Raw genomic sequence first — 27,666 nt, forward strand, 5'->3', positions numbered from 1 at the left:
GGGAAGGGAAAAGTAGATACACAAAATGATCTCATTCTGCTGAAGTCTTTAGAACATGAACACATACACTGGGAGTGATTGTGATCAAACAAACTCCAACTGGGACTCGACAAAGGGCTTGTTTATAGCTCCAAGGCAAACGGGCAGACACTAACAGGGCTGTGTCCCTTTCCCGTGCAGGCATCAGCCTCCATTTCAGAAAATATACTGTTCCATTAAGTGCAATTAGAATATCTGAGCTCTTAGAGGCCCTGATAATAGACTGTCCTTTAATCAGATCAAGTACCAGGGATTAAACTCCTGGTGTTTTGCATCCAAATGAGATTTCTACTGGAACAGAAATACTTGCTTCTAGAATTGATTGTGTGAAACATCGTGCTAAATTTGAATGATCCGTTGATGACTGGACTTTCTGGGTTAGAAGTTCCAATGTGAATATTTTGTACAGAATCCCTAACAATCAGATCATTTGCTGGCTCTGCTCTTGTTTAACAGATCCTGTCGCTGTCAGGGAGGAACTGGGAACCAGAGAACACAAAGGAAAATCCGCGGTTTGCTCTTAAGAAAAGGTTTCTTCACGTTTTGCAGTATATCCACGCGTGCGGGCCGAAACAGCTCGCGGAAGAACACGAGCCCGCAGCCGGGCTGTTCTCCGCAGGCAGCCCGAACCGAGGGCGTTCAGCGGCCTCTAATGCCCTCTGATGGACAAACGGGCGGGAGCGGCGCCGCCGGAGCTCGCGGGGAGCGGGGAGAGGGGAGAGAGGAGCGGGGAGAGAGGAGAGGGGAGAGAGGAGCGGGCAGCGGGGAGCGGGGAGAGAGGAGCGGGGAGAGAGGAGCGGGGAGAGAGGAGCGGGGAGCGGGGAGCGGGCAGCGGGCAGCGGGCAGCGGGGAGCGGACAGAGGGCAGCGGGGAGCGGGGAGCGGGGAGAGAGGAGCGGGGAGAGGGGAGCGGGGCGCTCCCTCTCGGCTGTCCCGGCGGAGCGGGGCTGCTCCGGCTCCGCTCGGGACCTGCCCCGGCTCTGCTCGGGACCTGCCTGCTCCGCCTTAAACCCGCGGGCTTCGAGGGCTTTGGAGCTAGGAAGGTTAAGTAACCTCTTACTAAACTTTGGCAGATCCTTTCCTTCCTCCCTTCCTTCCTCCTTTACTTAGGTTTGTTTTTTTGGCTTCTCTCAAGAACAGGAGAGAAATATTTTTGACCCTGATGGCAGATTTGGCACGGTTCCCCCTCAGTGACACCCTGTCCATCAGGAATGGGATCAAACCTATGCCTCACAGAGGAATGCTTCCAGAAGGGATGGGAGCTTTCTGGACGAAAGCAGATAAATAAAAATTGAAAACTATCATTCAGCATGTTTGAGCCACTGCTGGAGTGTTTAAAAAATGCTGGTGAAAATGGGAAACTGGGATAGGAGGAATGGAGAGAAGAAAATCAAAGGATGAAACAGCCTTCAGGAAGTCAGAAGGAAAAAAGGTTAATAAAGAAATAATTTGAGTTGAAACACAAAATAGAGGAAAGCAGAAGATGTGAGAAAGGAAAAAAATTCCGTATTCTCTGCCAAGGAGCCAAGTGTCACCTCCAGGAGCCACTTCAGGTGTAATGCCAGAGAGGCCCAGATCTCCTGGGTACGGTGTAGGTGATGTTCTAGAATTGACCTGAATCTGAAAGGGCAAATGCACCAGAAAGGAAGGAAATGCTGCAGGGCTTCTGCCTTTGAAGGGGACTTTATTGAAGGTGGGGCTGTTTACTGATGGTATCTGTGACACAGGATCAGCACCTTCACTCCTGAGCAAGGACAAAGTGTGAGCTGAGAGCTCCCTGAGGTTTTCCTGCAGGCCTGGCCAGGTTATTTTCTATGCATGCCTTGACCTTCTCATCTGCCTCCTCATCCTCTAGCTCAAGCAAAAAGCAGAAGTGCCAGAATACCTCCAAGGAAGTGATTCAAGGGACGTTTTTGGCTGGATTGAAAACATCCGTGGCTGGAAATTTCACAAGGGGGACTCTTCCCACGTAGATAAATTTCCAACTCCCACTGTAAGGCTTGGCTGTTCAGGCTCTAAACTTCTGCTGAGAGGGAATAGAGACATGGCAGGGACTTCCCTGTGCCAAGAGACTCCTACCACTAGTGCCACTTTGACAGCCACAGTGGGAGAGTTTTAGTGAGGAAAAGCCATTGGGATTCACTGCAAAACCTCACAATACTCTGTGGATGCCTTAGGCTGCAATTCCTTGTTTTAGTTCACATAGAAGCTTAAGGAAGTGCACAAAAAAGCTCTTGCTAAAGCATCCTTGAAAATCCACAAGCAGGAGGTTGTCAAGAGCTGCTGAAGAAATGGTGCCACCACTCAGAGTTCTCAGGAGCTGGGGAACTTGAAAGGTTTATGCTCCAACAATTCCCAGCTAGCAGTTACAGACTGTCCTGTCTCTGCTTGGGGAGGGCACAATCAGGTGGGCTCTGGCACAAAATTAATAGTAGAGCTGTTGTGGGGCTTTGGGGACAGCAGTGCGAGAATGGGTCTCCAGTCTAAGTACTGGCTGGAATTTTTCAGGGAGTTTGGGGGAACACTATGAGAATTTCCAACACTGATATTCTACCCCTGTGTCTAAAATCTGGGAATACTACAGCAAATCCTGTGTGCTTTTAGATTTACTATGGGAAAAGCACTGCCAGAAGCAGGAAGAAGCACTGTTTGTTTTGTTTGGTACATTCTGAGGGGAAGAAATAGCCTGCCCTTTTCTACCTCAGTCAGGAGTTCCCAGGATGCTTCTCTCTGATCTAATCATATCACCCTGGTTTCTTTCTGGCATTTGGGACATATTTTTCAGAACCATATCAGTCAGCTGAAGCCTTTCCTGCCCCTACATGAATTATGATTGTTTAGATTTTGGCAGAACGTAGAGATCCCGGTGAAGATTGTGGCTGGATTGCCTTCCCTGCAGATTATTCCTGCCTGACTGCTGTGGGACACTGAGGGGTCAAATCCAAAAGAATCCAGTTGGAAAAGGAGACGTGACCAGAAGGGCCCAGTGGGGTCAGTTCTGCCTCAGGGAGACCCAGCCTCGGGTTTAATGTGAATTAATGAACCTGCCTGGGGAAGGGCTCTGCTCCACTGAACTCTTGAGGGTTTTGTGTTCATCTCCGCACCTTCGGTGTTGGTGTTTTGTGTTCTCTGCCTTTGCACTCCCTGTGACAAAGCCTTATTCTTCAACCAATTAATTGGGTATTTTCCTTATATAAAATATTTGCAAATGATTTTTGCCTTTTTATAAAACATCTGCTCTTCCAAAATTTGCTGTCGCCCAAATTCCTGGATTTGATGCTAGAATGCAATGGAACTGCTTGTCCTGTAAATCCAAATTACAGGATTTTTATCGCTTATTTTTTACAGGGAAAGTTAACTCAGGATAAGTTTGACATTGCTGTTGCTGGTAATAATTCCTATGTGCTGTGATAACAGCAAGAGTCTCTGAGTCACATCAAGGCCCCGACTGAACAGGGGGACAGAAGTTCTGTTTGATTCTCCAGTTCTGCCAATTTTAAATCCACTGTTCCAGAGCCCTCACCTCAAGCTGCATCTTTATTTATATCGTCAGAATTTCAATGTGACTCTGGTATGAAAGAACATTATTTTGTGCTTCTGTCTACCCAGAAGGAAAACAAATTAACATTCCCGAGAAGGAAAGTGGAAGTGGATGTTTATTTGTGTGCATCCTCCGTTTCTGAGTCACCGAGTAAACAGTTGGCTGGGGCTGGTGTGACCAGGCTGGGGACGAAGGTGCCACACCCGGGTCTGATGTTACTGCCAGAGTTCTGCAGTGAAGCATTGTAACAGAATAAGTTAATTTATGGAAATACCCGGGTTTACGTTTGAAAGGTAAGAAACAGCCGTGCATTCCAGCCCGAGCCAGCAAACCTGCGGGCTACGTGTCACGCACAGCGCTTGGAGGGGGAATGCAGGATCAGCCGGGGATGCTGTCTGCAGGGGAGCGGCCGCGGTCCCGCCAGGGGCGCGCACCGGGAGCACCGCGGGTGCGGGCAGGGATGGCCACGCTGCGTTCCGAGGGCGCTGTGCCCGTTCCGAGGGCGCTGTGCCCGTTCCCGAGGGCTCTGTGCCCGTTCCCGAGGGTGCTGTGCCCGTTCCCGAGGGCGCTGTGCCCGTCCCGGAGGGCGCTGTGCCCGTTCCCGAGGGCGATGTGCCCGTTCCCGAGGGCTCTGTGCCCGTTCCCGAGGGCTCTGTGCCCGTTCCCGAGGGTGCTGTGCCCGTTCCCGAGGGCGCTGTGCCCGTCCCGGAGGGCGCTGTGCCCGTTCCCGAGGGCGCTGTGCCCGTCCCGGAGGGCGCTGTGCCCGTCCCGGAGGGCGCTGTGCCCGTTCCCGAGGGCGCTGTGCCCGTTCCCGAGGGCGATGTGTCCGTTCCCGAGGGCGCTGTGTCCGTTCCCGAGGGCGCCGTGCCCGTCCCGGAGGGCGCCGTGCCCGTTCCCGAGGGCGCCGTGCCCGTTCCCGAGGGCGCCGTGCCCGTTCCCGAGGGCTCTGTGCCCGTTCCCGAGGGTGCTGTGCCCGTCCCGGAGGGCTCTGTGCCCGTTCCCGAGGGTGCTGTGCCCGTCCCGAGGGCGCTGTGCCCGTTCCCGAGGGCGCTGTGCCCGTTCCCGAGGGCGGTGTGCCCGTTCCCGAGGGCGCTGTGCCCGTTCCCGAGGGCTCTGTGCCCGTTCCCGAGGGCTCTGTGCCCGCGCCGGCCCTCGGGCGCCCGCCACGGCTCCTCCCGCCCCTGCCTGGCCCCGCCCACAGCGGCCCCGCCCCACCAGGCCCCGCCCCAATCGAACCCGCCCTTCTCGGGCCCCGCCCGGCTCCCGCCCAGCCCCTCCCCTGCGCAGGCGCTGCGCGCGCGCAGGAGCGCGCGGGCGGGGGCGGCGCGCAGGCGCAGTGCGGGGCTCGGTGTGCCCCTGGCGCGGCGGGCGCGGCGGCGGGGGCGGCGCGCGCTCCCGCTTCCGGTGAGGTGTCATGGCGGGCCCCGCGCGCTGAGGGCCCGCGACACCGGCACCGCCCGCGCGCACCCGCCGCTCCCCGGGCGGGCGGCGGCGGCGGGACATGGCGGCGCACAAGCCCGTGGAGTGGGTGCAGGCCGTGGTGAACCGCTTCGACGAGCAGGTAGCGGGGGCGGCGGCGCGTCCCCCTCCCCGGGCCGCGGGGAGGGCCGGTGCTACGCGGCGGGGGAGCGGCCCCGCTCCCCGGGCCGGGGTGGCCGTGGCAGCGCCGCTCCTGCCGTCCCCCGCCGTGCCGGGGCCGAGGCCCCGGGCCCCGGCGCCCTTTGTGCCGGGCGGGCCCGGGGCGGGGCCGCGCTCCCCTCAGCAGCCCCTCAGCAGCCCTTCGGCAGCCCGGCGCTCCCGCCGCTGCCGGGCCGGCCGCTCCAGGTGCGGCGCATCCGTCCTTGTGCCGGCAGCGGCGGTGAGGAGGGGCCTGGCTCCCCCTCGCTGCTGCTCCCCCGCCTCTCCCGGAGTGTCTCTGCTTTCCGTGGACATTGCTGTGAAATTCACGTCCTTGCTTTACATCATCTGGCTCTCCAGAAGGGAGGGAGAGCCTCGAGAGCGAGGTTAAGGAGGGCTGGAGGCGCTGCAGCGGCCGTGCTGCCCGTGCCCCCCGGTGCCGGGGCGATGTCGGTGTGCAGCCGCATCCCCGGCCTCGGAGCGCGGCTCTGAGGCGTCACGAGGGGGTTCCAGCCCCTGGTTTCCATTGCAGTGATGGATATTTACATCTTGCAAAAGTCAGCGCTAGTACTTCAGAGAAGGATTTTCTGAATGGAAGGAAGAGGGATTTGTTGGCTTTAGACTTATATTTCTCTGATCCACCAGCAGGAACTGCTTACTGGGATTAGGTGGGTGACTCCCCGTGGGGCTAAGCTCAGTGCTTACCCTCCTTCCCTGCTCCCAAGGTGCTTTCCTGACTGAGGTAGCTCCCGTGAGGCTCAGTGATCAGTTCCTGTGGTGTTTGTCTCATTTTGCCACACTTTGAGTGCAGCCCTTGTGTCACAGGAGGCCCAGGTCTGTGAGACCCTGCTTGGTGTAAATCCATCAAAAACATGGAGCTGCTTCTCCACACTGAGCCTTGTTCTGTGCTGCATCTGTCCCTCAGAGCTGCTGGGCTTCAACACCCTGCAGAAAGATGTGGCCTGGCTCAAGAAAAACAAGCTGGTTTTTTTTACATTCATGTGAAGTTTATTTTGAAGAGGAAAATATCAAACTTTGTCTTTTGACATTATAATGAGGCAGTTTTTTGCAATATATTATGGACATATTTGCATAGTTACCTTATTGTCCCCCTTGAGTCATAGATCATTTTTTCCATAAGCTTAGAAAACATAGGATTGATTATGCTCTCAATAATGCAAGAAAATATTTCTTGATGTACTGGTGTTAAAAGGCCCTGGGCTTTCTCCTCTTCTTTGTTGTGTATATTGTGGAATTGGGCTTGCCAGCATCTGTTAGGAGTTACAAACTTAGAACAGAATTATTTTTCTGTACTTTTTGTGGCATGGTTATGGATAGGTGTAGGGGAGGAGTCCACTCTGGATAGGAAGAAAGCTGAGATGCTGAAATAGTGGAGTTACAGTGATAATATGCATCAAGTACATCATTGTCAGTCACAGTTTTGGTGTCTTATCAAAATATACTGAATATATGCAGATTACTTCAGTGGTGTTCATGCAGCTGTGAGGGTTTGCATCCTGTGTGCGCCTGAATGCAGGACCTGTGGGTTCAGCACCGGGAGCCAGCTTGGCATGCCAGAGTGGGTTTGGTCAGGAGGGCGAGAAGGGCAGCTCAGGTCCGTTGTGTTTTGGTTTTTCTGCCCAGAGGAAGACAAACGTTTCCAGGGTTTCTTCCTTCCTTTGCAGAGAAGAAAAGTGTAACCATCTTTCCTCCCGATTTACAGATGTAGACAGGCTTTTCATTCATTTGCTGAGTGGTTGAATTCATTTTAGGAAAGATGAAACAGCCAGCTGAGAGGATGCTAATCGGTATTGAAAACAAGGGAAATCAGGGCAAACCAGTCTGCTCTGGTCTGCTCTTGTTTATTGTTATAAATGCTGCTTTAACCAAAATCTGCTTTTGTCTGTACAATTCTGTGGGCCTGGAGTGACTGGCAGGCAGAGTTTTGTGAATTAACCAGTGCCTGGCTCAGGGAATAAATCCTGGAGCTCCCGGTCAGTCCTGCCCTGTGCTTCAGTGAGCCCTCACCTGCTGCAGGGCTGGCCTGGGGCTGCCCCCAGGCTTCAGCTGCTGCAGAAGAAGCTGTTGCTGCCACCTGTGAGACCAGACCACACTGATAGAGAGCATGGGGAGACCTCTCAGCAGAGCCTGCACTTAGTACTAGTTATTGTATTTTTCAAAACTTGGGGTGAACAGGATAAAATTAGACTGCAGTAGCACAAAGAGCCTGGAAATTCGTGGAATTCCTTGTGATTTCAGATATAGTCAGGTCTTTGGAAAATACAATTCTCTCTGTTTTTCCTATGGAAATGCACAATTCCAGTTTTATGTTTTGTGTTTTCATAATGCTTTAAGTGTGTTACAACGTGAAATCACAGGAAGCCTAGCGCTACACTGGAGTAGTTGTGAGCACAGTTGGAGGAGTCTGACTGCCCAAACCTTTTATATCTTGATTGGTTTAAAACTATCAGATGTAATAAAAACTATTAATCCTTTATAAACTTACTTGTGACCATGTAAGTGGTTATTGTGGTGGAGTGCCCATCCTTGGAAGTGTTCAAGGAATGACTGGATGTGGCACTCAGTGCTCTGTTCTGTGACAAGGTGGGGGTCAGTCACAGGTTGGGCTCAATGATCTCAGAGGTCTCTTCCAACTTTAATGATCCTGTGGTTCTGCAATTCTGATATGCTTTAAAGAAAGAAGACTTTTGTTATGTGGGTTGTGGTTTAGTCTTCCCATTTGCAGTTCATGGAGTGTGATGGCTCTCAGTTAAGAAAGTGCATAAAAACTGGAAGTCAGTAGTAATGTTCCATTCTCCCTTTAATTAAAAGGTATTAAATGAAAGCAAATATTCCCTCCTGATGATTTTTCTTCGCAGTGTTTGAAATCTGTGCAGAATCAGAGACCTGCAAAAGCAGTGGTTGCAGGTACCAGCTGTGGTTTTCCTCATGGCTCGTTAGGACAGCACTCATAGTAATGGGATGTACTGTGAGGTGTTTCCTGTGCTGTGCTGGCTGTGTCCCCCTGGGGTGTACCTGGGCTGGGCAGAAGGTGCAGCTCCTGCCCACAGCTGCTGTGTGTGGGGCAGAATGCCCCAGGAGCTGGGGCCGAGCCAGGCTGGAGCCCTGCCCTGCAGCACGAGGCGTGCTGTTCCATCTTCCCCAGAGCAGAACCTGCAGTGGCTGTGATGTGGTGGCTCCTAGGGTGTGTGCAGGGGATTTGCAGCTGTGAGGTGCTGCTCTGCCCAGGGCTGGAGCCCAGGGACAGGAAGGAAATGCCCAGTGCTGCAGGCGTTACCTGGCTGCAGTGAGGAGCTGCTGAAAGTGCCCAGGTGACCCATGGCCCTTCCTCACCTAACACAGTGTTTGTGTTGGCAGGATGGGTAAATACGGGATTGGTCACAGCACCAGCTTCCAGTTCACCTTCTGACAATGCTTTATTTTTAGAGCAACCTATATAAAAACTTTTGGAAGTTTTGAAACTTGTGAAGGCTGAGCTGTGAGGTTCTTTTCAGGGCTAGTCCCTCTTTAGCAGGTGTGTGTTGATAGAAGGGAGGAAGGTGCCTGTTGATTTAGAGGGATTTGTGTCTGGTTCTGACAGTGCTGGTGCTGAGGAGGGGTGGTGCTGTGGGGATTTTCTGTCACCAGTACGTGTGTGTCTTACAGTCTGCTGAAAAGTTCCAAGAAATTGTTTGAGAGGATGAACTGAGGTGGATTTTGGGTCTGTTAAGGATAGCAGTAGGGATTTTTTCCTAGATATTGTGTATTTCTCCAGACTATTAAGTATCAACTAACTAGAGTTGATTTAACTTTGTGTTCATTAATTGCAAGTGATAAAGCAAAATCCATGGCTCAGTGTAGCTTTTCCCAACAGCTTGAGTGTACAACTTACAGACACTCAGGCCTATCAGCGGTCATAGTTCCAAACCAATGTCCATGTTCATATAAAAAAGATGGACCTTCTTGCGTCAGACTAGAGAATACCTGAAACAGGTATTGCTAATCACTTCACAGGCATGAAAAACACCATTTTTTTCTAAATAATTAGTATCTATGACCAAGGCAGGATTCCTTAAACTGAACATTTTTGGCTAAAAGTGAAAAAAATCCCAAACACGGTATATATGTTTTTTTCTTTGTCCATTTCAAAGATTTACAATTTGGTTGCTGTAAAGGTTCCAGATTTCATCTACCTATTTTGTCTTTGTCCACTGCGTGAAATAAGGTAAAATTTATTTCACGGGCCAAGTGCCATTGTTCCCTGTCCTGTGTGGCTTGTTTGGCCCCTGAAGGAGCCATGTGGCTGCGCTGGGGCGAGGGAGGGTGTGTGGAGCCCACCTGGGCATGGGCTGAATATGCCCAGTGCAGCTCCAGCCTCGCTGGCTGCTGCCTCCTGTGCCATTGGTGACAGGAGCTGAGCTGGGGCAGTGACTGTCCCTTTGCTGCTCTGGGGTGAGCTCAGAGCAGAGCACGTGCTCTGCTCAGGGTTGAAGACCCAGGTATATTTAAGCTTTGTGCTCTAAATTCTGTTTCTAATTCAAATAGCTCTACAGGAAACCGTTTGTCAGAATTTACTTTTTCTAAAATAAAATCAAAGTCAATGAAAGTAAAATTTCATCTTTCCCCCACCCCAATGTTTAGATTAATGGATATTTGTAGAGAAGTAAAGTAGATTGTCTTTAGTTGCTCAGCACTGTCACTGCATTCTGTGAGGGGAAATAAAATGTTCCAGCATGTCAGAGTGCACAAAAAAAAAGAGCTGAGAGATAAAAACCCCCAGAATAACAGTGATAACATTTCCTTTTTGTATAGTTTCCTTTTTTAAATGATAGTATAAAAAGCAGTTTTACTTCTAGGTGACCTTGTTGTAGTGGCTGTTGTGGCAGGAAGCTCCAGAAGTGTGTAATGTGATGTTTCTCTGGCATGGGAGCACACAGAACTAGATCTATGACACAGTTTCTTTGAGAGGCTGTTCTCAAGTGTTTTAGCACTCACTGGTATTGAGCTTTGCTGCTGCTGTCAGCACAGAGACTTGAAAATTCAAATAAAAAGTACTAGCAATAGTGAAATTTTAAATTAAATGTATCTATCATCCTCCAATGACTTCCAAAAAGGAATTGTAGAAATACCATCTGACAGTGAAAACAAAGCTTGAGTCATAAACGCTGTTTATTCCGCTTTTCCAGGGGTAAAGCGAGCACACTGGAGCGCCTCGCGCTGTTGTGAAGCCCTGCAGCCCCAGCTGCCAGGGAGTCACAGCTTCCAGTGGGGATGAGCTGGGTTGCCCACGGGAGTTGTTGCTGTGGGTGTCTTTGCAGGTGGAGTGTCAGCCCTCACCCTGGAGGTGCTGCAGCTCCCGGAGCCCGTCTGGGTCTGGTGCTTTGGGGTCTTTGGTCTGCTCTGGAGTGCCGGGATCATTTTTTTCCTTCATTGACAGTCAGCCATTCTCTTTGGAAAGACCCAGCCCATGTCCATAGGGATCCTAGTCCATGGTAGCAAAAGAATTGAGCTTGAACCCACACCAAAGCTCTGATTATACAGAGAGGGAGTTGCTCCATGGCATCAGAACAGGACAGTGTGTTAGCGCCCTTTTCCCTCCCTGGGGACGGGCTGGGTCAGGCACACTGCATTCAGAGGTGTTGGACAAAAGTGCTCCAAGTTGGGGTTCTTCAATGCCATTCATCTTGCGTTTTAAATCTGGGCATTTGGACTTTCCCCAGCAGAAGGTGGTGTCAGGTGGCTGCAGGGGGGCAGCGGGGAGGGTGCCCTTGCAGAGCCCCCCGTCTGCGAGGTGCCTCCTAAGGCACTTTGCAGCTGTAAAGCTGATTGTAATTCCTTGGAATCCTTCTTTTACCCTCTCTTAAATGCTCTCGCTCTCTGGTAATCTTTTCTAATGCACAAATATTACACCACAGCATTTCCATTGAGCTGTTGCTGTCTTTCAGAATACACCTTTATTCACAATTCTGCTCAAAACTGATTAAAACTTTTAGTAGCAATTCAAGCTCCTATGGATAGGGAATTCCAAGGTCACGCTTTCAAGTACAAATGGCATAAATGTTCCTATATTAGTTTGCTTTTAAAAAATATAAATCCTGATTAAAGGGATTGTTTCTGGAGAGTGGTGTCCCAGAAGTGGCGGCTGGGAGCAGGCAAGGGGGAGTGGGTGTGTGCCTGTGAAGTGACTTGTTTGTGACCCCTGAAGAATTTGGGTACAGCAGGAAACAAAGTACCCAGTGTTCACACAGCAGCAGGAACATCTCGGGCGGTGCAGTCACTCTGAATCTTCTCTTTCTGGGAAAAGATGGATTTCAGGTGTAGTTTTTACCACTGGCTGTTGGGCAGGGACAGGTAACGTGTGTCTTACAGGTGCTCCAAGCGTGTTTGAGGCTGAGATTCAGCACTGGGGGTGTTTGTGGGGTAACCCCAAAGGTACCCATGTCTGTGGGGGCTGCAGGGCCAGCACTGGCTCCTCCTTGGCCAGTCCTGCCCTGTTACAGAGCAGGGGACACACATGGAACAGCTGCTGCCTTCCAGCTCACCTGCTCTGGGAGCTACTGGTGTTTTCCTCCCCTCAGGTCCCAAGATGCATTTTTTTTCTTGGAAGATTTTTGGTCTTTATTAAGCCCATTTTTAAAATAAAGAATCTTTTCTTACAATTCTGTCTTATATTTTTCTGCTCCTTTTGATTGCTTTGACATCCAGGTTGTAGAAAATTTATCACAAAATAGAGGTTTAGTTTCAGTTCAGAAAAAGGAACAGGTGAGCTTAAGCATTTTGCTTTATAGATAACTAGTGGAAAGATGACTGTAGAGAAGATGAAATAATGTGTTCGCTGTTGTCTCTTGTTGAATGTTTTTCAAGGTGGTTTCTGATGTGTCACAGGTTTTTAATCCATCTTTAAAGCTGTCAATTTCAGTGTGAAAAAGCTTATAACAGTTCTCTCTTGTAGCTTCCAATAAAGGCTTGCCAGCAGAATACCCACACCAAAGTCAGCACGGAGCACAACAAGGAATGTCTCATCAACATTTCCAAGTACAAGTTTTCCCTGGTCATCAGTGGTCTCACCAATATATTAAAAAATGTTAATAACATGGTAAGTTTTCTAATTTTGCATTGTTTGGTGATTTTTTTCCAAATAGTTGTTATTTATTTCTATTGTGAAATCTGTAGAGAATTATTTGAAATTTAGTCAGATTGTTGCTTGCCTTTTACACTTAATTATTTTCTGTTCTGAAGTTCAGTAGCAGCATGCATCAGAGCCATGTTCCACAGAAAGGCATTGGGATTTTGGGGCAGGGAAGGGATTTAAAACTTGTGCTATTTGAATTTTCCAGGCTGCCTGGGTGTTTAATGCGTGTCTATGTATTTATAAAATAGATGTATTTTTTAACCAGATGAGTTTCAGTCAGAACCTTTGCCATGAGAAAAGTTTAGTTCATTGAGTTTTGAATCCATGTAAATTGGGATCATTTGGAATCTCCCCAAACAGGTAACAGAACAGGCCAGGCTCTGGCAGTACTTTTTTTATGGTTTTAGAGACATTCTTTGGAGTGCACCCTTGGCTGTCAGTTGTATAGAGATGTGCATCTGCTGGAACTGCAGAGGACTGATAAAATGAGAAAATAGGTTGGCCTGCTGCTAGGAATTTTAGGCTGCTTAAAGCTACCTGTAATCCCTTTGGAGAGAGAATTTATTTTAATTAAACTCTACAGGCATGAGGGAACATGTTGATGTGCAAGGTGATTGGCTGATAAATGAGAAAACTGTACAGTTTAAAGAAGTTTCTCTATGTGATACACAGATTTTGAGAGTAAAGACCTAGCTGAGAATGTCAGTTAAAAACTTTGCCCTGAGGAGCGAGTCTGAATGTTTGTCACGTGTGATGGTCTGAGCTTCTGTGGGAATCAGCAACAATTGGGGAGGGTTTCTGTAGCTGGAACAGACCAGCCCAAGAAACACTCAGTCATAACAGTCTTGGTTCAGAAAGAGTCTCAGCTGAAACCTGGGCTGAGGTGAGCTACTCCTGCCCTGGGGTAAAATAAACTTGTCTGGGTGGCTCTGACAGGTGCTCTGTCTGTGGGCAGTTGTGCCCTCTGGTTTTGGCTGAGTCTTTCGTGCTTTGTTTTAATGTTGCTGGAGGCAGTGCCTGTTCTTGGCACAGAACTGGGTGCTGGCTGGAGCGCCCCAGGGAATCCTGCCTGTGTCTGCAGTGGGGCATCCTGTATGGAACTGCAAAAGGGTCAGCACTGATTGATAGCAAAATAGGTTCTGGAAGGTGGAACCCACACTTCTGAGCAGCCAGTGGGCCTGAGGGAGGTGAGGGGCTGCAGGGCACCTCCACTCTTACTTTGCAGGGCTGTTTGTTCCTTATTGCTTTTGGTATTGCAGACTGGACAAAGATATTTCTTTAGTGATAAGGTTTTAATTCCTATTTTAATCTGACTTTTGCTGGCTTTGTGTCTAAACTCCAAACCAAAGCAGTAATGGAGCCATAATTTACTGTGCCACTTTGCTGCTTCCCTTTCATTGCATCACAAGTCAAAGATCTGTGTCTCAGATGAATCCATTCTACTTCTAGAGAATATTTGGAGAAACTGCTGAAAAGAATTTATATCTATCTCAGCTGATTATCTTGGGTACACTGGAAAAATGTCTGGCAGGGGTGAGTAGGCTTGCATAAGTAATTCTAACTTGCAATCCAATGGGTTGGAGAATACAGGTCAAATGCTTGTGTATCTGTTGTTACTGGTACTAAAAACCCATCAGATTTAGAGCAAAATAGGATTAATGCCATTTAAAAATACTAAAACTTCCTATAAATGCAAGTGCTTGATGTAATTGATGCATTAACGATTTAGAGGGTGCTTTATATTGCCTAAAATTAATGGTCTTTTTTCCTGTTAAAAGTAGCAGAGAATTCGGTACAAGTTTTTCATTTTGTGCTACTTAGTTCTCTGCATACAGTGCTGAGTTTTCTTTAAATGTCTTAAAGCTTTCATTTGTTGAAGTGATTTTCCATGTGCTTTTATATAGAGCAGAAACTTTGCTGCCACTACTCTAGAGATGATTTCTGCAGGTGTTTCCTAGATTACATTAGTTAACCATGTCCAAATCTCCACTGGGAGCGCAGGCCTGAGCTTTCCAGTCAGAGCTGCTGCGAGGCAGTTTGCTGGTCCCTTTGGGAGGAGAGTGGTGCTGGTTGTACAACTTACTGTGCCGAGCTGGAACTGCAAAGCCAAACTTCACTGAGACCGAGATTTGCAGTGGTTTGTTCTTTTAACAAGAACGGGATTTTATTTTAGAATAAAATAGCTGGATTTGATTTCCAGCTTTTACAGCTGAGGAAAACACCTCTTTTTGGCACTTTTTGTCTTTGATGCATTGAGTCAAAAGAACAGTTTGAGTCAAAGAACCAGAATTTTAACTTCAGAATTCATTTATTTTTAAATATTTCTTTCATGCATAATGTTTGAAACAGTGGTTTTCCTGATAGATCATCATATTTAAATAGCCTAAAATTGTGCTGAATGTTTCTTGCTCTGTCACTTGAAATCAGAGCAGTTTGAGGCAGAATATGTTAAATCAGAGTGAGCCAAAGCTCTGTACAAAGCGTGTTGTGTTCTGTGGTATCTTCAGATGGATTTCTTGCTCAATGTTTCATCAAGTTCTCATGGCAACAGGACTCAGGTCAACTAAGTGGGAGTCTCTGAAACTTCCCAATTCCCTATGGAAAACTCATTGGTAGAATTTTAGAAAGCTTTAGTGCTGACCCTTCTGTTAAAACTTGCTCTTAGTAGAGCAAAGTTTCACTTTGAATTCTTCTGTAAATAGTTTCCTTATGTCTCACACTGTGCAAACTGGCAGAAATTAGATTTTTCTTTTGCAGGGAAATTAAGCCTTTTTTGAGTCATATAGAGCAATTCCCAGCAAGAGCGAGGGAGAAGCACCTCTTTTTGGTTCACTTTTAATATAAAATACTTGTTAGCAAAATATGGCCACTAAGCCCCTACCCAAAGGGAAGTGAGGGTGAGCTTTGCCCTTTAGCCCTCAGCAGAAGCTGAGGCGGACAGTGCTGTCCTGATCCTGGCACAGAGCAGCAGGGCACATCAGAGCAAAGCGTGTGCTGCTCCAGAGCCTGGTGTGATGTTTGCCTGATGCTCGCCGAGATCCATCAGCCTGGTGTCCTCAGCTGAAGCTGTGGGGTGGTTTGGCCGTGCTGAGGCAGGAGCCTGTCTGTGCAGGTTGGGGGGCTGGATCCGGGCTTTGCCTCCCGAGCAGGATTCAGGGCCTGCTGTTTGTCCGTAGCAACCGAAGGACACCATGCGCCTGGACGAGACCATGCTGGTGAAGCAGCTGCTGCCTGAGATCTGCCACTTCATCCACACCTACCGCGAGGGCAACCAGCACGCGGCCGAGCTGCGCAGCTCCGCCTCGGGTGTGCTCTTCTCGCTCAGCTGCAACAACTTCAACGCCGTCTTCAGCCGCATCTCCACCAGGTACAGACCGCTGGCATCTGCCCTGCTGCCTGCAGCCCTGGGCAGGGACAGCATCTGCCCTGCTGCCTGCCTGCAGCCCTGGGCAGGGAGAGCGTCTGCCCTGCTGCCTGCAGCCCTGGGCAGGGAGAGCGTGTGCCCTGCTGCCTGCCTGCAGCCCTGGGCAGGGAGAGCGTCTGCCCTGCTGCCTGCCTGCAGCCCTGGGCAGGGAGAGCGTCTGCCCTGCTGCCTGCCTGCAGCCCTGGGCAGGGACAGCGTCTGCCCTGCTGCCTGCCTGCAGCCCTGGGCAGGGACAGCGTCTGCCCTGCTGCCTGCCTGCAGCCCTGGGCAGGGACAGCGTCTGCACTGCTGCCTGCCTGCAGCCCTGGGCAGGGACAGCGTCTGCCCTGCTGCCTGCCTGCAGCCCTGGGCAGGGACAGCATCTGCCCTGCTGCCTGCAGCCTCTGCTGCCACCAGCTGCGGGCTGTTCAGAGGAGCCAATGCTTTAAATACTCTTTAATGGGGTAGTTCTCAAGTGGAATGCCCTCAGCTTTTCACTTGGCAAAGTGAAAGGTTTACTTGGGTTTCAGGTTATGAAATGAACCCATTTCAACCCCATCCTGGGTTACTGCTGGCTGTATTTGTTGCTTTTTTAATCTGCTTTCAAAAGTACCACTGAAAATAGTGTGTGAAGATAATGCAACAGAAGTTAAATAAGGTCTTGTGGGTGCAAGGTGCCTTGGAAAAAAAAAGAATGCTGAAGCTAATGGTTGTATCCATTTACTTACAAATTTAGAATGAAAACTGGTGATTGTCCACAACTCTGCTGGAGCCCCATGGTTGTTTTCCTGCTAGGAAGCTTTTATGTTAAATCTGTCTTATGCCTGAAGGGGACAAACAGCTGGGCTGTTTGTTAGTTGTTGGAAAAGACCCATTTGTCTTCTGACTGATTTGAGTTTCACAGCACATCTACTGTAAAAATAACTGGATTTTCTGCTTTTCTAAGTAAGAAGGGAGACAGATCCAAAATTTCCATCTATTTTCTCTTTTTGCTCTCTTCCAGATCCTTCTGATGCTTCAGCATTTGTCAGTCCACTAGAGTGGTGTGCTAAGCTTTTTATTACTGAAATACTTTGATATTTTTTGAAAGGTGCTTGAAGTAGCTTAGCTCTTGTCACACAGTGTTACAGTTGACATCATTCTTGATTTATTAGAAGTGGAACTTGGGCAGCCTTACATGGTCACAAAGCAATAAGTGAGCCAATTTAATTGAAACAAAGATTTATGTTTTCCTCATATATTTATATATTACTTTGGAAAATGTTTGTGTTTTAGAATTCAGTCTAAAATGATTGAGTAATTTGAAACGTACAGAGTCTTTATTAACATCTATTTCAAGAACGTAGACTTGGCATCTAGCATGGGGGATGTGGTTTTACTCTATAGGTTGATAGTGTTTTGTTGCTTATGGAAGTGGAAACAATTTATTTTGCTCCTTTTATTGGAAGCATTTTTCGGTTGAAATTTTTTGAGAATCTTTGAATCTAGTGGCCGGATCTGTGTGTATTTGTATGCCTGTAGCATGGTTTGTTCCCCTGCTCCAGAGCCCCCCCCCCTCAGCATCCCTTTGAGCTGGAGCAGAGTGCTTTTCCCCTAACCTGGTTTCCCTTGCAGATGGCTTGTACAGCAACAGTTAAATGTTTGACCAATTGTTGCTGGGCTCCGCAGGGGTCAGCCTGCTGCCAGTCAGCACTGCTGATCCCTGACCTGGGTTTCCTGTTTAGGCATATTTCTGGGCCTTGCACAGCAGCTGGGGGATTTTTGGCATGAAAAGCACAGCAGTGGGGACCTTCCCATTCCCAGCGAGGGCTGTTAAGTTTGCCTGGCGCTGAAGACATGAAGAACTGCTTTTGTGTCTAGTACTAGAAATCACATTCCATGTCTGAAATGCATCTGTAGCCTTGGAAGGAGCCATGGCACTCCCGAGTTTGTGGGAACAGATGCTGTAGTGATCAGTGGCTTGGTGTCTGCTGAGTAAATTCTCTGAGCCAGCAGTGTGAAAAGATGCTGTTGTATTTAAACTGGTGTGATTAAAAACTTCATCCTGTGTGCTCAGGCCAGAGAAGTGTGGAGCAAGAATGGTTGTAGCTCACTGCAATGATACCAGTACCATCAGTCCCTGCTGTGCTCTGAGATCTTACCTGGGGCAGGACCTGCTGTGAAGGAGCAGTAGCCTAAAGGTGTCAGGAGCCCATGACTTCAGTGTTTACTTGAAAAGATGACAAGATTACTGCCACAGGAGGGTGGATAACAGGAGGATTTAGGCAAATCTTGGGCACAGTCAATCCACAGAAGGTACTGGCATCTTATAAGATCATCACTGGTTTTCTAGCTCTATTTTCAGTATGAGGATGGCACAAGACTGTAATATTAAGTCTCATTCGTGCAAGATCTTTTATTTCTAAATCTGGAAACGTTCACCTGAGATGATGGAACATTCTCCTGCTATTGAAATGTATAATCTCACAGGTGTGTTCATACCTGTCTGACAGGATCTGACAGAAAAGTTTATTTACTTCGTGTATTTTTAGATTGCAGGAACTGACAGTTTGTTCAGAAGATAATGCCGATGTTCATGATATTGAACTTTTACAGTACATCAGTGTGGATTGCTCAAAACTCAAGCGACTCTTGCAAGGTATGATCTGAGCCTGTGTTTTGAAATATTTCTATTTTAATCTGCTTAGTCAGAGATGACACGGTGTAATTGATATATCTGGGTTTTATTGCTCTGTTTTACTCCAAGCAGTCATGTATTTACTGAAGTATTTAAAAGTAGTTAAGTACTATTAAAACCTTGATTCGAAAATTGCTTTGTACTTCAAATATCATGTATAATCTGTGTTGTTTTTAGAACAAGTTTCTGTTCTAAATGCAGAAATGTTTTATCTTTTCAGAGACTGTATTCAAGTTTAAAGCTCTGAAGAAAGTAGCTCAGTTAGCTGTTATCAACAGTCTTGAGAAGGTAAGTGTTCAGTACTTCTGTTTCATTGCTTATTCGTAGACTTTCTTCTAGTTTAGGAATAGTTGCAATTCAGTAATTTACTATAAAATAAAAATTGCTGCCTCCCTTTGATGCAAATATGTTTTGCAAGAAATTTTGAGTGATTAGAATTAAGAATAAAACCTCTCTTTGTTTAAATGTGCAATTCAGTAAAATTGTTGAAGCTCTGGAATGTGAAGGTGTTTCCCATTATCTGCAGGCATTTTGGAACTGGGTGGAAAACTATCCTGATGAATTCACAAAGCTGTACCAAACCCCCCAGACTGACATGGCTGGTAAGGCATAACACATGACAGTGTCCAAGGCTGGTTTCTCAGATACCACCAAATGCATTCACTTGCATTTTGTGCCCTCTTTCCTCCTTGTGCAGCCTGCAAATGAACAAATTTCTGTCAGCCTTTGTCAGGGCAGGCAAGAGTATGTTCCTGTCTGTTTTCTTTCCTGACTCCCCTCTTAAAAGAGATTCGTTTTGTGCTTCACCACACAAAGAAATGAACCCCAAAAGATACAGACTCTTTAAATTTATATTTTTCATCTTGATACAGGGTAAAAACTTAGAGAACATCACCTTTACTTGTCTCTAGTGAAAAAGAGAGGAGAATTTATATTTTCAGGTAAACCATGTCTTTAACTGGGTTGAGACCATTTGATCCCCAGTAGCATGTCAGTATTGTGCAGACCAGAACTTTCCTTCTGTGTAGGTGGAACTATCCCTCTGCTCTTTTATAACTGTTCTTTACCTCTTCATTGTTAAAACTGGTATTGGACTTGGCCTTATGTTTTATGCAGATTGTGCTGAGAAGTTGTTTGATCTAGTGGATGGCTTTGCTGAAAGCACGAAACGTAAAGCAGCAGTGTGGCCACTGCAGATCATCCTCCTGGTCCTGTGTCCAGAGATAATCCAAGATATAGCAAAGGATGTGGTAGAGGAAACTAAAATGAACAAGGTAAGAGAAGTAGCTGTATTCTGGCTCTGTTTTTTAGAGTCTGCTTGGTTTTGCTGATTCTGTATTTCCGGAGTGTTTAATTTTGTCTTTTCTCCTTCAAGAGCACATTGCAATTCCATATGTAAATTTATGCACTCTTTTTAAGTTGTCACCTTACATACATTCTTTTACTGTCAGTAATTCATACAGATAGTATGCCCCAACCAATGTTATTTCAGAACTGTCCATTTCCTTGGAGATTTGAATCTCTGTGCTGTGATTTCCTCTGCCTCTACCCGCAGCAAATGGCTGTGCTGAGGTTCTGGGGTCTGCAGGGGGCTGTCAGCCCCACAGGTACAGCACCTGCAGCACCTGCTGGGTTTCATGTGGCTGCAGCATTAGGACTGAGAGTGAGCAACCACCTCTTGTGCCATTCTGATTGCCCCAGCTCTGTCAAAGGGAATGTCTTTAATAATGACAGGATTTTTCCAGAGTGCTGCATCCAGTTGGTTTTTGCCATCACAGTGTCTGGTTATAACTATATCTGCATTGAATTCTGCAGAAGCTGTTCCTGGACAATCTCAGGAAGGCCCTGGCAGGACACAGTGGGAGCAGGCAGCTGACTGAAAGTGCTGCTATTGCTTGTGTTAAACTGTGCAAAGCATCTACGTACATCAACTGGGAAGATAATTCTGTCATTTTCCTGCTAGTGCAGTCCATGGTAGTAGATCTTAAGGTAAGAATGTCTGTTTCCTAATTGCAGTGAAGAAATTTGAAATAATGAAGTTAACTTTGAATTTCTTAGTTAATACCAGTGATTTTCAATGGAAAGTTTTGTATTAAAAGTAGCCAAGAATGATCATGGTATCTGATTTATATATTTATATTTTTTGAATTATATAGAATTTGCTGTTTAACCCAAGCAAACCTTTTTCAAGAGGCAATCAGAATGCAGATGTAGACCTGATGATTGACTGCTTGGTTTCCTGCTTCCGCATAAATCCTCACAATAACCAACACTTCAAGGTAAGAACACTGCTTATGGTAAGTCATTCTCTACATTCTATTGACAATCTGTCAGTTATAAAAGCTCTGCTAAGAGCAGCTTGAAGCTCACAAATGAGTTCAACTGTATAAATATCCCTTAGTAATAAATCCCTGCATGTTTTGATAAATCTTTTCACAGCTGATTAGGCTTCTCTTGTTCAGATTTGACAGCTTTGTCAATTTAATAAAAAGGCTCCAGAATGTTTTTCAGGATGATAAGAAAGATGGCAAAGACAAAGATATTCCTAAGTGGCTTTTATGTATTTTTATTGTAGATCTGCTTGGCACAGAATTCCCCATCAACATTTCATTATGTGCTGGTAAATTCACTCCACCGAATCATCACAAACGTAAGTTCAGGCAGTATTTCATCAGCCCAGTATCTGGGGCTTCTGTTCAGATCAATATCAGTAAATACCATTTGGATAGCAGAGCAAATCTTGTGAGTGCAGAAGTGTCGCTTTAGGGCACGAAATAAAACGATGCAGGCACTGGAATCTCCAAGGTGAAAAAGAGAGAACTTTAATTTCTGGCTCCAACATTTATAGATTTCCAAAAATGACAGTGGATTGGAGGATTACAGTGCCACCTCTCTAATGATGCCGGATAAACTAACAGTCTATTAATTTTTTTTTTCCTAGGAAAGAATGCAAAACAATTAATTATTTACATAAAGTATGTGAGAAAGTTCATTACAAGAATGTAAACATCAGAAGGCTTAGAAGAACTTAGAAGAACAGGGTGACACAGAAGATCTTGGGCTTGGTGCCTGTTCAGGAGTCAGAGCAGCTAGTGAGCAGCTAGGTCGGAATCGTTGCTTCAGTTGCAGCCTATTGAAAGGTTACAAGTTTGATAATGGGCAAGCAGGATGATGCTGGGCATACTGGTAACAGTGTACAGAGAATTTGGGGCGAGGGTTGGGCTTGCCCAGCCTCGGTGGCCCCAGAGCCGTGGCTCGGGGTCAGCGCCGCCCTTGCCTTGCAGTCGGCGCTGGACTGGTGGCCGCGGATCGACGCCGTGTACTGCCACGCCGTGGAGCTGCGCAGCATGTTCAGCGACACGCTGCACCGCGCCATGCAGGGCTGCGGGGCGCACCCCGCCATCCGCATGACCCCGGTAAGCCCGGGCACCCAGCCCTGCCCTCCTCCTCAGCACCTCGCGCTGGACACCGGAGGGGGGAAGAACGGAGCAGCAGGGAGCCGCACGTGCTCTGTAGCCCTGCAGTGTTGGGGGATTGGCTGTTCCTAGTTCAATGTCTCTCAGTTTTCCTGCTGCTTTTAAACTGGCTACGTACAAGTATTTGTCCTCTAACTGTCTTCTGTGGCTAACTGTCCATTTTAAGCTTTCTGGCTCTGTGAATAGCCAGCTAACATGTCCATCCTTGCTTAATGTGAAAAACCAAAGCATTCTGTATGTGAAGATAATCACTGAAAACTGTGATACTTTTACCATGATTGGCATGTTCATTTGTCTTGCTTTAAGTTGAACAAGTTGACTGGTCTCGGTGACAGCAACAAAGTAAAAGATTTTTCAACCATTATGAAATAAAGTCAATATTCTTGGCTGTCTTGGAGAAAGTCTTGAGTAAATTCAGATTTGTAGTTCATCCAAATTCTTCCAGTAAGTCCACACACAGCTGCGTTGCTGCATTCTCCTCTGAACATTCCTTGAGGACTTCTGCTGTGGCAAGTGGTCTTGGTAGGTTGGTTTAGAGAGCCTAAAATGAGACATAAAAATATTCCTGTTGGGCTTCTCAAAGGAGAGCAAATGAGCACAATGCTTTTGGTTGAAAGCTACTCCATGTTTAACTTGCTTTTCACCTGTGTGTATTCATCTGTTGGAGAATAGTTGCCCTGACAATACCCCTGCTCTGACTGGTGGTGCTTTGTCTTCTGCTTCTCACTTTCCCTCTGCCTGGCTGCTGTTGCCCACGTGCTCAGACGCCCGCCAGCCCCTGCTTTGCATGGCCCTGGGCCTCTGCTGCTGTAAGTATGACTCGTAACTACCGCAGAAAAGCCCTTCCTTGCGCTGACTTTTCTGTGCATAGTTACCCGCAGAGCCCACCAGCCCCCGGGCAGCGCCAGTGGAGCTCCTTCCCCAGGAAGGCACTGTTGGTTCTGTGCCCAGCACGATGCTCTTCCCCCGTGCCCCTGCTCTGGTTTAGAACTGGTTCCTGATTTCCATCCTGAACTCACTGATGCTGAACTCCGCCACGTCTGTCCTTGTCCGGTGCTGTCTGTCAGCGTCCTGCTGCTGTTGGTCCCTCGGTGCATTGCACAGAGCCTGGTCTGGCTTTCTCACTGACACTCTTTAGTTTGGATTGTGTGGAGGCAATAAGTGCTTTCACAGAAACACATCTCCTTTCGCCACGTGCCTCTCCTAGAAATCCCTGAGCTGTGGCAAACCAAGGCCTAGCACAGAGTTAGCTGCCTCTGTCACCGTGCTATCAATTTCTTGATCAGATGCTTTATGTGGTAGGTTTTATTCCATATATTTGCACAATAACTAATTATTGAAATAACATGAAGACCTAATTTCTTGTAGAAGTTAATCATACCATGTCATAGCTCATCAGTTACCTTGAAGGTGATTTCAGCCTAGACTTTCTCCTTTTGTTCAAAACCTACAAGTAGTTCAATCGTTTTTCAGCTGGAGGCAGATTATATTTAAGCGATGCCCTGTGTGCATTTTAGAACTGAAAGGTTAATTTTCCAGAGGTTGTTGAGGTGAACATGCAAGCATCTGGCCTGGGGCTGTAGAGAGAATAAAGACATTACTTTGCCTTTGGAAAAAATTCCCCCCTATATACTCAGAACAAGTTGGAAATGTTTATTTTTATTTCTGTCTGAGACCAGTGAAATAACCAGTAATTCTTTTTGGTCCTTTTTCCACTATTCTTTCGCCACAGTTTATCTCTTTTGCAAAAAATTTTCTTACGTCCACATGCAGCTTACTGAAACAATTGTTAAGGGAACTTTAAAGATACAGTAGTGATTGCCTGTGAGAGAGGGGATCTTGAACTAGAAGGCTGTGGGACTATACTTGAGTTTTGTATACTTTTAAACTTTTTCTCGAATTATAGATGATAAAAGCAATACATTTAATAAGATGTTGAATTATAACTGTTATGTTTGACTACTTTCCTGATGAAGACTGTGGTTTTTTTTCCTTATATCAGAGCCTTACATTTAAGGAGAAAATGACAAGCCTTAAATTTAAAGAAAAACCTACTGATTTGGAAACCAGAAGCTACAAGTTCTTGCTGTTGTCCTTGGTGAAATTGATCCATGCAGATCCAAAGCTTTTGCTGTGTGTAAGTAAATCCTACTGTTGTACTGTTCAGTTATAGTGGAATTTACTTTTGAAGCTACTAAATTAGTAAAAATTAATGGTCATCTGACCATCTAGGACACTTCTACTCATCTTTTTCTCTGGTTATGATGCTCCTGTAGTTTTTAAGGAAAAAGAAACTTTTTTTCTTTTCCCCCTCATTGTGTTGCTCTGATTCTGTAAAGTCTCTTACAGACTTTACAGAATCAGAGCAACACAATGAGGGGGAGCATGAAGTTCTGTGACTCTGAAGGGGAAGGTGGGGGAAGGAGTGGGAAATAGAAGAAAATGAAAATAAGGGGGTTGGAAATTAGTCATCATTTCAATGAGTACTGTCTTAGATCCATTTTCTCAGGCCTGTGATGGTTTAATATAAAAATATTCCAGTTCTGTCAGAGGCATGATATGCAAGGCGTGTTATGGATTAAAAATAAAATGACAGATTCTCTGAAAGATCCTAAAATCCCCCTAGTTCAGCAGCAGGAGTGCTGCAGGAACTGTCAGTAGTGTGGTCAAGCAGGGGAAGGCTTTGCAGCTGAGCCTGTGCTGTGTGTTTCCATGCAGAACCCCAGGAAGCAGGGCCCTGACTCGCAGGGCAGCACGGCCGAGCTGATCACGGGGCTGGTGCAGCTGGTGCCGCAGTCCAGCATGCCCGACATCGCCCAGGAGGCCATGGAGGTGAGGGGCACAGCCCAGGGCTCCCTGGGTGGGCACTGCTGCTGCCACAGCCTCTCCTGCAAAAACTGTCTGTCTGTCTGTGTGCATGCGCAGCATGGCTTTGGACAGAATGACCAGGGAAAACCTCTGGGTCTGCAGTATGAGCGTGAAGTAAAGACTAAATAGAAATGCTGTTGACACTGAGTAACAATGAACTCTTGTTCTTCTATGGAAAATGCTTTTTATATCTTCTGTTGTTCTTAAAGTAGTTGATGAATATGACTGCACCTATTTCTCTGCCTATGCTCGGGTACTCTGTAAAGTTCTGCCTTTAAGTGAAACTCTCTTTGGCTTTAGGCCTTGCTGGTTCTGCACCAGTTGGACAGCATTGACTTGTGGAATCCTGATGCTCCTATAGAAACGTTCTGGGAGATCAGGTATGTAAATTAACTTATATAAATGAGAGAAATAGCTGTTTTGATTTGTCTTCTCTTTTGAAATAGCTGTGAGTATTTTGGGAAAGCTTTGCAACAACAGGGAGTTCATGGTCTCTTCGGGCGGGGGGAAAACCTGTCACACTTGACACTAATTTGGACCCTTTGGCAGTTTTAACAGAGAGTGTGAGGCCTGGCGGGATATGAAGAAGGAACATCCCTAGATGTGTTCCTTCCAGAGCAGAGTTGACACGTTGTCAGAGCAGTGTAGGTAACTCGTGCTGCCCTGTCTGTGCTGTCTCTGTCCCGGGCAGAGCTGGAGCTCCAGGCCGGGCTGCCCGCGGGGCTTCAGCTGCTCCAGGCCGTGGGCGCTGGGAAGGGTCCCAGGGGAGCTTGGCCTGTCCATGCACACTCTCACCTCTCTGTTGTACTGCTGGAAGCCCAGGGTAGTGTTTGCACAGGGTGTTCATGCTAAGTGCCTATTTCTATGTGAAATGTAGTGTAATACCTTCAGAAGTTTTGGTGTTCCATCAGAAGGCTGATGATGAATTTCGTTTTGCTGCAGTTCACAAATGCTTTTTTATATCTGCAAGAAGCTTACAAGTCATCAGATGCTCAGCAGTACAGAAATCCTCAAGTGGCTGCGAGAGATTCTCATCTGTAGGAATAAATTTCTGCTAAAAAACAAAGTAAGTGAGCATTGCCATCTCCCTGTTAGGATCATTAACATGAATTGTTCTCTGTTGTGTCACGGCCTTTATTTGCCAGGTTATTTTTGATTGGAAGAGATTTAGTAGCTACTACTATGTGTTCTGTTCTCTGATTTCCTCTCTGCTTTGTGAGGCACCTTGGTTAGAATTGGTAACCAAAGTTAGGTTTGGGATTTTTTTTTCCCCTTCAGCTGCACAGGTTGCTGTACTTGCCTGGAAAAGGACTGTTTCACAGAAACATGTGCCTTGTACCTCTTTGCCTAATACAGGGAAATAGTCCCCAAGGTGAGAGAATGGGAAGGTAGTTAATGGTACAATACACATGGTTATGGATGAAGAAAGTTTCCTTTTAGATCTCAGGTTCTTCTGAGTCCCAGAATTCTGACTTGCTTCTTTCTGATATTCTTAAAGTATCAAATAATGTATTTCTTATGGGGAAATATCAGTCTAGGATACCATTAACATGAGGAACTTGATAACACCCTGAGAGCAGCAGTGGAAGAAGTACTGTGTAAATGTCCAAGAGCTTTTTACCTTCCTTAGGTCTATGCCTTTTACTCTTTTAAAGTATCAGTTGGTACATTCCTTTCCTCCGCTCTCTTTATAGCAATCAGATAGGAGTTCCTGCCACTTCCTTTTCCTTTATGATGTCTCTGGAAGTGGAACTAGTCAAATTTCTCTTGACCATGAGGAAATGATGCGCTGTGCACCAGGGGCTACCCTGAGGAAAGCAAAGGGGAATTCTTCCATAGTAAGTAATACATGTGGATAGTTAATTTAACTCTTGAGAAAAACCCTGTGGGCAAGTAGAAATTAAATTACTTTTAGAGTTATTTTTGAAAATAAAATTAATTATTTCTGAGGAGAAAAAGACATATTTATCCTAAATAATGTATGTATGTAATGTGCTGGTTAACAATGCTGTTTCAGACTTTACAAAGTAACATTTTTTCCGTTAAAATGTTGGCGGATATTTTTTGATTATGATTGCAAACGGCATTGTGACATCATATATGAGCTCTGATCCTTTTTAGGATGGCTTATTCCTACTAGAAAAAAAGGAGTTTCAAACACAGTTTGGCCAGGGCTGCATTTTCACAAGCAATGTTCCCCAACTGGGAATTGTGTGTTTCCCAGGAGAGCACTGCAGGATGCAGCGGAACCCCGATCTGCCGCCAAGCCCAGACCAAGCTGGAAGTGGCCTTATACATGTTCCTGTGGAGCCCAGATATCGAGGCAGTCCTGGTGGCCATGTCCTGCTTCCGTCACCTCTGTGAGGAGGCCGACATCAGATGTGGAGTAGATGAGGTCTCAGTGCATAATTTTTTGCCAAACTACAACACTTTTATGGAGTTTGCATCTGTGAGCAACATGATGTCAACAGGTGAGACTCACGAGTCAGTTAAAGTAACTTTGTACCTGGACAGAAGTCTGATACTTGTGTTTGAGTTCTTTAAACAGGTTGAGGTTCTTGATTTCATGCTGCTCTGGCTTTTCCTGGAATGTCTTAGTTATTAGAATTGCCAGAAAGTTTAAGGAATTTGGTTGACTGAGCTCAGGAAGATTTTACAATCGTGTAACAAGAAGCTACCTTTCTGAAGACTGTTAGGGGGATATGTTCCTCTTAATTCAATAATTACTTTCAAAGATCACAAATTTGATGTAGGTGGATTTTCAAAAACTTGGTTCAATGTTCTGTGCCCTTTGCAGGGAGAGCAGCTCTTCAGAAGAGAGTGATGGCATTATTGAGGCGCATTGAACACCCCACTGCAGGCAACACAGAGGTGAACTAACTTCTCACTTCATATGCTCTGTGTGCATATTAAA

At 46.7% G+C, this 27,666-nt stretch overlaps 1 protein-coding gene across 6 annotated transcripts in view; it reads left to right on the forward strand.

Annotated features, from left to right (window-relative positions):
- Positions 1-4,964: 4,964 nt before the first annotated feature.
- Positions 4,965-27,666, forward strand: part of NF1 (neurofibromin 1) — a 72,846-nt gene continuing 50,144 nt past the window's right edge. For 5 of the 6 annotated variants that reach the window (XR_014616656.1, XM_084219300.1, XM_084219301.1 and 2 more), the window contains exons 1-19: positions 4,965-5,140; positions 12,149-12,292; positions 13,778-13,861; positions 15,505-15,695; positions 18,263-18,369; positions 18,629-18,696; positions 18,935-19,010; positions 19,525-19,682; positions 20,224-20,397; positions 20,565-20,687; positions 20,984-21,058; positions 21,693-21,824; positions 23,887-24,021; positions 24,603-24,716; positions 25,053-25,132; positions 25,695-25,818; positions 26,447-26,590; positions 26,977-27,223; positions 27,550-27,623. Coding sequence is in view for 5 of the 6 variants with exons in the window: in XM_084219300.1 (XP_084075426.1) it covers positions 5,081-5,140; positions 12,149-12,292; positions 13,778-13,861; positions 15,505-15,695; positions 18,263-18,369; positions 18,629-18,696; positions 18,935-19,010; positions 19,525-19,682; positions 20,224-20,397; positions 20,565-20,687; positions 20,984-21,058; positions 21,693-21,824; positions 23,887-24,021; positions 24,603-24,716; positions 25,053-25,132; positions 25,695-25,818; positions 26,447-26,590; positions 26,977-27,223; positions 27,550-27,623 (2,310 nt within the window). In the remaining variant the exon portion in view is untranslated. The remainder of the gene's footprint in view (positions 5,141-12,148; positions 12,293-13,777; positions 13,862-15,504; positions 15,696-18,262; positions 18,370-18,628; positions 18,697-18,934; positions 19,011-19,524; positions 19,683-20,223; positions 20,398-20,564; positions 20,688-20,983; positions 21,059-21,692; positions 21,825-23,886; positions 24,022-24,602; positions 24,717-25,052; positions 25,133-25,694; positions 25,819-26,446; positions 26,591-26,976; positions 27,224-27,549; positions 27,624-27,666) is intronic. The other variant, XM_084219303.1, reaches the window with a different exon arrangement.

This window comes from Fringilla coelebs, assembly GCF_963513975.1.
Source record: "Fringilla coelebs genome assembly, chromosome: 20".
NCBI classification, from domain to species: Eukaryota; Metazoa; Chordata; class Aves; order Passeriformes; family Fringillidae; genus Fringilla; species Fringilla coelebs.